The sequence below is a fragment of the Procambarus clarkii genome, chromosome 11 (genome assembly GCF_040958095.1).
Source record: "Procambarus clarkii isolate CNS0578487 chromosome 11, FALCON_Pclarkii_2.0, whole genome shotgun sequence".
Classification (NCBI taxonomy): domain Eukaryota; kingdom Metazoa; phylum Arthropoda; class Malacostraca; order Decapoda; family Cambaridae; genus Procambarus; species Procambarus clarkii.
In genome coordinates, this window is record NC_091160.1 from 3,527,987 (window position 1) to 3,536,836 (window position 8,850).

Below are 8,850 nucleotides of genomic sequence, written 5' to 3' on the forward strand. Positions count from 1 at the left end.
TTATCCCATGACTCGCTACGTGGATGAAGACCACATAGCCATCAAGCCAATGTCTCGCGAGTTCTTTGAAATCATCGACACCATACTCAACTCCGAGTATTATACTCCCAATCCTCACGATGCGTGCATCCTCGTTCCTCCAGTAGACACATTGAATGAAAATAACCTGAGGAAGGATAAGATCGCTCAGACACTGGCCATGCTTCCTTAGTAAGTGAATTTTGCTTTTATCACTATTCAGTGCCAATATGTGTTTTCTTAGCACCATTAAAAAGACCATGTAACATGAACACTTCATTATCATACAAAATCTTATTTTGACACCATCTTCTGTTAATGAAATACAGTACTTGCCACCATCTTGGCTGTCATTTCTTTGAGAATGTATAAATATTGCTGCTGGTTACCATTGGCTGTTTACAAAAATATACTTGACTATGACAGTAAATGTTGGTGGAAAGCCTGAATATAGAGAACTAAGGAATTTACAGCATTGCAATAAGGAGAGGCATTAAGAGTTAATAAGGTTAATGGAGAGATGAAGGAAGTGATGTGATGTTCCATTGAGTTTGGTTGGGTACAAATAGGGGTTGCTGTACATAAGCCAAGTGCCCTTCTGCATTGTTATGTTCTCTTGCGTGTCGATTGTCGAAGGGCATAGCCATTTGAGTGTAGGGTCAGCCGTGTGTCATGGATTGTGTTCGGGAGGAGCATTTCTTTCCAATTGATGCTCTATTTTTACTCTAGGAAAAAATCTGATTATTATTTGAGTGTCGAAACAAGCAAAAATATATATTCATAATTTTTAGTAAGAAAAGTGATACCAAACTTCATGAAAGATAAAAACAAAAATTTAATTCGTTTAAAATTTGGATGGGGTTCAGAATGCTACTAAGCTGAATTTCAAGGTTATACTGTACAGTATGTAGTAATTGGGTCTTGTACTGTTCTTATTTTAACCCATGATTAAATTTTAGATTTTTTCCATTATTTTTTATATTTTTTATATTATGTAAGGTCTTTCATGTCTGGTAGACAGTTCTAGTTAAAGCGTATACAACCAAACTGCAGATGCCAATATATATAATGACAAATATTTTAAAACTGCAGTACAGTAGTGTAATTACAAAGATACACCCAACATTACAAAGGCTGCTTACCAAATGTTAGCGAGAGAGGTAAACTAATGTGTTTTTGGCTAACTTTTGAGCCATTACAGTAATTGCTTGAGGCCAAGACAGAAATGGTTGGGCACATTTTCTTTCACCTAATGCCTCTGTTGCCCTAGTAGTAAGTATACCCGAGAGTCGAGCAACTGTTGTGGGTTGCATCGAGGGGGAAGGTCAGTATATTTATATACATACACAGGCTTTCTATCCCCAACAACATGAATTATTATATACATTAAAGCCATGTACACGCTCCACTAGTTTAGACTGTAATTTGCTTAGCTAATTGAATTTTTGGGTTCAGTTCCTGAACCTATTATATGCCTTTATAATTTTGGGAATAGGTTTGGGATGCATAATAATAAATGAACTAAACTAGAGTGCAGTCATATTGATTTTTTTTATACTGTTGAATATAATTTTGGTTATATTCCACAGCTGGTCAGAGGGTGAAAACCATCTCCTCTTCACCATGTTGCCGGGAACACCTCCAATATTTGACACAACACTGAACTTGGCACGTGGCAAGGCACTCATGGCTGGCAGAGGATTTTCCTCGTTTACATATCGTCGGGGATATGACGTCTCCCTACCCGTGTATAACCCAGCCCACCAAGACTCCCCTGTAGGAAGAAAGCCAGTGTAAGCCTGGCGATTTCCAAATCATTGGGTTTTCCCTTGTGCCCAAATACAGAAGCGCTACTCTAAGGCTGAGTCGTGATAAACTTATGGAGCAGATGTGTAAATTTGTGGCTCTCAGATAGTGTACTTTTTTTTTTATCAAAGTTGCATATTACAGTAAGCTTTTGATTACATACCTGGTTTTGATTCATTATTAGAGTTGTATCTTTTATGTGTTAAGTTTTGAAGAATATATATTATACTAGGAGGGGTCCCTGGGATAGTCTCTCCTCACACCCCTCCATTCCAACTTTCTTCTTTCCTCCTCTTCCCTCCCCTCATTACCCCTCTTACTCCCCTTTTCTTGCCCTTTCCCTTCTCCTCCTCTTCCCTTTTGTCTCCCCCTTGACCCTCATCTCCCTTCCATCTTGAAACAGATTGAAATTTTAATTTATATACTGTATATATAAAGTAAATCATTACAGTGCATGGGTAAGTGGCAGGAATAATGTTAGAGAGAATGGACCACAAATGTTAACCCTTGTGTTGCTCAGGGCTAATTAGCATTTGTCACCCACAGGCATATACCAAAAAAAAAAATTATTTTTTCTTCTAAACCTGTTAATTTGTGTTCTCTGATCATGTGAAAAATAATAAAAAAGTCGTAAGTGGCATATATTGCCCGCTATAGGGCGGGGAAGTCTGGCAAAAAACAGGCGCTGACTCAGCGTGCGTCCTAGATGGTCTGTTGCTCCCAGCTGTCAGGCATGAGTGGCCACAAAGAGATAATTACCTAATTATTTCAATGTCTCTGATTTTTTGTTGTTTTTGCTGTAATATTACTCAATAGTGTGTAGTGTGATATATTTATATAATAAAATGAGTGAATCATCGATGTACTCAAAAATATGGTGTGCATATTGCTGATTCAATTATTATGTTCATCAAACAGTGAACAAATACTTTGTCGGTTATTACACTATATACACAGGTTATATGTATCTGCATGTTTTGTTCACCATAACGAACCACTAAGTTGGTATTGTGAGTCAAATCAGGATACGAACTTTTCATTGGGATACGAGTTTGTTGATACGCGTACGGCCGACCTAGAGCGTGGTGGCATGGCGATCGCGCCTCCGTTTACCAGTGCCTCACGCCCAGTGACTATCCCGCCTGATTTCTTCACAAGAATTTACAGTTTTTTGTCAGATTTTTGGCCATTTGAGCATAAAAGTTGTTATTGTATATCTCGTCATGGGGTCCCAAGAAAGCCAGTGGTAAGGTTCAAAGCAAGAATCACATGTGAGAATAAGCATAGAGGAAAAGCGAGATCATTCATAAGCATGAAAATGGTACTCGTGTTGTTGAATTAGCTACACAGTACAACAAATCTTCAGGGAAGGAAGAGGAGGCAGTAGAGAATGTGAATGTCCCTTCCTTATTAATTAAGAAAATGTGTCCAATATGGGAAGGACTGCAAAGTTTTGCTGAAAAGAATCACCCAGATAAAGCTGTAGTAGGCCATTGCATTGATCTTTTTAATGACAATGTGATGCCTCACTACAGACAAGTGTTGCAAAGAAGGGAAAAACAATCTTCAATGGAATGTTTCCTTGTGAGAAAAGTGAGAAAATCAAGCCACAACCAACCACAACCAGGATCTAGTTGAGCCACAACCAGGACCTAGTGGAGCCACAACCAGGACCTAGTTGAGCCACAACCAGGACCTAGTGGTATGCAGACAAAATGTGCCAGAGAGTGCACCCCAGAAAAATCATCACTGTCTGATGTTATAATGGAAGGGGACTCCCCTTCCAAACAGCAACACCTCTCCTCCTCCCCTCCTCACCATCTTCCATACGTCAACAGGAGTCATCTGCAAGGGTGAGTAATAACTTGAACATACTTTTATAGTGAAGATTTGGGTGAATTAGGTATAAAATTTACTTTGAAGTGAAGTTTTTGGGGAGTCAGGAATGGATTAATTCATTTCCCATTATTTCTTATGAGGAATTTTGCTTCGGAATGAATTTTCGGGTTACGAACCGTCTACAGGAATGGATTAAATTCTTAAACCGAGGTACCCCTGTATTGTATTTATAATAGACCTACAAAAGTGAGGCTCATTAGGAAGTGGTGTTTTAGGTATTACATTAGACGATTGTCTCGGTTTCTCTCTCAACAGCTCACACACGAGAAAATGACAAAATTATCATTAAGTATTGTATATGATTGTTCTGTATTTCATATTTGCTACTGCAAGCAAGAAGCGCATGAATTTTACATTGTTTGTGTACACTCAACAGGGCGTCCCGTCGCTGGTTTGTGGTATCATCACAGATCAACCTCCATCGAGACTACCGTGAGGATCTGGAGGGCCAGCATAAGAACAAACAGATGCAGCATAATGATTTGTTCATCTTGGACAAGTGTCAGCCCTTCACTAACCTCACAGTCAGGTGTCATGGGTCGAAGATATTTTCCTACCCAGAGGTGCTAAGGGTAAGAGCTTGAGGATGCGCACAAATTATTTCATGTTTGCATTCAGTAAAACATTTTTATTTATACTTATTAGTGGATAATTTTGGATTTTGGATAGCTGGTTACATCCTCTCGTCTAATACATTACATTTGTTAACGAATCAACAATCCCTTAAAAATGCGATATACAGTACTGTATTGGTGAAAGTCAAAGCACTGTAATATTGATGTTTTCTGTTCCTTGGCCATGATAAGTGTGCTTCAGGCCGGGCTCGGGGAGTAGAACAACTCCCAGAGCCTTCGCCAGGTATGCTCCAAATAGGATAAGTGGATTGCTTGGGTTCATTTGTTTCAGGTAAGGCATTTTTTTTTTTTTTTTTTTTTTTTTTTTTTTTTTTTTTTTTTTAGCAAATGTAGAGAACAGACTGGGTTTACTTGCTCTAGAATGTAAAACAGCTTTTGTATGTTACTTGTAAGAAGCCTGTTCATGAAATTAAAGAATGGTGATACCTGCTTGATGGGGTTCTGGGAGTTGTTCTACTCCCCAGGCCTGGCCTGAGGCCATGCTTGACTTGTGAGAGTTTGGCTATTATATATTATATAAGTATATTATATAAGGCTATTATATAATATATAAAAGATTAATGACAATGACACATGCCAGTTAATTTGTAAAAATAAGGATGAAGGAATAAAGAGCATAAGGAATGAGAGACTATAAATGCTAGAAAAGTGGGGGGTTTCCCCCTCCAATATCTCTCTCAAGTAGTATTAAGCAATCAGTGAAGTAGATTTAGCTTTAATCTTCAAGACATGACAAAATATATAGATTTAATTATAAAAGAATAAAATATATTAAATATATCTCGCTACAATTCTGGAGAATTTTAAAAGTGAGCATGAGCAAGGGGATGAAAAATAAACTTATATTTGTGTAAAAGGAAGATCATTGAAGAGACATGAAAATACATTGAATCATTGAGCAGTTATTGTAATTTTGTTCATTAAATTAACCATGTGTTTGTTACTAACAAATTTGCATAAGGTGGAAATTTAAAAAAAAAAAGGCACATAATGTAATGAAATGATTCTTTCTGGAGGAGCCTCAGTGGTTCCATGTAGCTATCTTGCTGATCGCAAATGGAGCAATAGATTGCTCCATTCTAAAAGGTCCTGTTAGTTGAAGAAATTTTGTTTGGTCCACAGGGACTAGAGCCAGAACCTATTCCCCTTATAGAGGCACAGGGTGGAGTGAGAGTTCTCTACCTCATTGGAAAAAAAGCCTCTTGGAAGTTAGCGAAGCTTTAAAGACAGCCGGAAGGTTCACAGAAAATGAAGCCTTGAAACTGCCCAGTAACTCTGCAAATAATTCACACAGAACTAAAACCAGCTTTAAACTCGTTAGTACTGATTAACACCACCAGGTAGCCAAGCCTCGGCCAACAGCTGACTCCCCAGCTTGGTCCAGGAGCTAATGATCAACAACTCCATGATGAAGCAACAATCCTGGAGGGACGGAGGAGGAAGAATGAGGGAGTCACCAGGGCTTCTCCAGAAGGAGGCATTTCATAATACTGGTATTCTATGGTGATTTTCTGGGGGGAGCTCCCCAGTGGCTCCCTGAAGCTAAGAAGAAAAATGGGTCTTCCCAGGGAGGAGGAGAGGCAGGAGACACCATGATGAACAGAATCCAGGCTAGGAAACACTGTCCAAGTAATATAACCAATTGAGATCAGGAACAGTGACTAAATACTGATCCATAAGAATCCTGTTAGAATGCCAAAACCAATGAGCCCAAATATCAACCCAGAAAATGTGAGAAAAGACTGCAACCAAAGCCTCATTCTTGTGAATATCTTGGGCGATCAGAACATGATATTTGTGGAGGGTAGACCACAAACTGGCTAGACTTGATGACACTGTGGACAACCTGAGTGTGTGTGAAGTGTGACAACACTTCAAAAACTCCAGATGTGAAGAGCAGAGCAGTTCAAACTAGTGAAGTACCTGTACATCGCTGGGCCAATCTGGTGATAAGAGACTGAGCCAAGGAAAAAAGCTCGGGTTTGGACACAGGACCAGAAGAGCCAGAAACGAAGGCTGGGCTGGGCACCAAAGAACCCAGAAGGATCACCTTCCCCAAGTATGACTCCAGACTGGACAGCACCCTGAACCATTAATTGAATGCGGAAAAGGTAAATGCACCTCGACCAGTCCATTCACAAGGCATCCACCATGAGAGCCTCGTGATTGGAGATTGAGGCCACATAAGGGAGAAGGTGCTGGTTCCATGCTGATGTGAAGAAGTTCACCTCGGGGCAACTGAACATCTCACAGAGCCAACAGAAGATACAGCATCGATGGTCCATTCCATAGAAATGGGGCAAAAGCAAGATCACCAGTCCACAAGAACATTAGATACACCCCGCATGTGAACACACTGAGAACCAAGCCCAGGGAATCCAGAAGCCAAGTCACTTAAACATCCAGCTCCACAGGGCAATGAAATGAAGCATCTTCCAACAGTTCAAGCAATGAACCATTGGGGAGCAATCAGAAAGAAGCCGGAGTACAGAGCCTGGAGGAAGCCGTATACTCCTCAGGGCATGCCACACAGCCACAAACTTGTGCCCCTGAAGTAATGGGCCCGACCGCTGATGCTGGGCAGCCTGGTGAGCATTGGTCACATAATGGGGGGGGGGGGGATGGCACCTTGGAACTGAACCCCGACAAACCCAAAGGGGAAACTAGAGAAGCAAGAGCTTACTTGAACAATATTACAACACTGGTGATCTGTTATCTTATGTGCAATCAAATCTTCTTAAGCTAACGCTTGAGCGAAAAGGCATTTACGATCAAATAATTCAAACTTTCCATAATGGGTTTAGAGAAATCATTTTAGATGCGTCAGGAGGATCTGTAAACCTTTCTAATTAGATTGATTTTGGCAGCATTTCGATCTTAAAATGGCATTACCTTAGCTCTTGCATCGTCTGGAATAGCTGCGACATTGCTACCAGGTGGAAGAACTGCTACTATGGCTTTGAAATTGCCATTGAACATGCGATTCATTGAAACTTCCACGTGCAACATTTTCAAAGCATCCGGCATGGGAAAAGTATTGCAGAAATGTAAACTTATTGTTTGGGATGAAAGCACAATGGCCCATAAAAAAATCGCTCGAGACTCTTGACCGATCATTGCAAGATTTGCGTGGTAACATCAGACAATTTGGGAATGCATTAATATTACTTGCAGGAGATTTCATGCAAACATTACCTGTAATTCTTAGATCAACACTAGTGGACGAAATAAATGCTTGCCTGAAATACTCTAATTTGTGGCGCCACGTAAAGATGTTAAAATTAACTACAAATATGCATGTCCAACTGCAAAACGACTCATAAGCTGAGATATTCTCACATCATTTTCTGGAAATTGGGAACGGAAACGTGCCGGTTGATCTGACCTCAGGACGAATTTCATTGCCTCATAACTTCTACAATTTAGTGACGTCAAAAGAAGAATTGGTTGAAAAAGTATTTCCAAATATTCAAGCCAATTATAAGAATCACGATTGGCTGAGTGAACAAGCTATTCTTGAGGCCAAGAACAAAGACGTCTAAGAACTTTACAATATTTTTCAGTCTAACGTACAAAGCAAGGCAGTCACAGACAAGTCCGTCGACACTGCGGTGGAAGTAGATGAAGCGATTAATTATCCAACAGAATTTTTTAATTCACTCGATCTGCCAGGAATACCACCACTGCACGAACTTCAATTAAAATTCGGCGTGCCAATTATCATGTTACGAAATATCAACCAGCGAAATCTTAGCAACGGCACACGGCTTGCAGTAAAAAGTTATTCAGCAACGTCGTAGAAGCAACAATCTTGACAGGACCTTTCAAAGGTGAAGATGTCCTCATTCCTCACATTCCTATGATTCCAACGGATTTGCCATTTCAATTTAAGAGATTGTAATTTCCCAATTTGATTGGTGTTTGCAATCAACATCAACAAAGCTCAGGACCAATCTTTAGAATTGTGCGGTTTAGATCTAGACACTGATTGCTTCTCACATGGACATTTATATATTTCCTGTTCTACAGTCGGCAATCAGAAAATCTCTATATCTTCACAGACAGTGGAACAAGAAAAATATGTTATATACACACAAACATTGTGAAATTAAACAAGTTAGAAACATGAATTTTCTGTTTTCTTTCTTTTTCATTTAACCAGAGAGAGCCACAGCAACGCGTGGCAGGTACAGCTTGTATATGTATATGTCGTACCTAGTAGCCAGAACGCACTTCTCAGCCTACTATGCAAGGCCCGATTTGCCTAATAAGCCAAGTTTTCCTGAATTAATATATTTTCTATCATTTTTTTCTTATGAAATGATAAAGCTACCCATTTCATTATGTATGAGGTAATTTTTTTTTTAATTGGAGTTAAAATTAAGGTAGATATATGACCGAACCTAACCAACCCAACCTAACCTAACCTAACCTATCTTTATAGGTGAGGTTAGGTTAGGTAGCCGAAAAAGTTAGGTTAGGTTAGGTTATA

At 39.6% G+C, this 8,850-nt stretch overlaps 1 protein-coding gene across 1 annotated transcript; it reads left to right on the forward strand.

The window, feature by feature from the left end:
• Window positions 1-1,862, forward strand: LOC138363776 (exostosin-2-like). The gene is made up of 2 exons (XM_069323163.1): window positions 1-210; window positions 1,608-1,862. Exons 1-2 carry the CDS (start codon window positions 8-10, stop codon window positions 1,813-1,815), a joined length of 411 nt encoding a protein of 136 aa, XP_069179264.1. The 5' UTR covers window positions 1-7; the 3' UTR covers window positions 1,816-1,862.
• The last annotated feature ends 6,988 nt before the right edge of the window (window positions 1,863-8,850 follow it).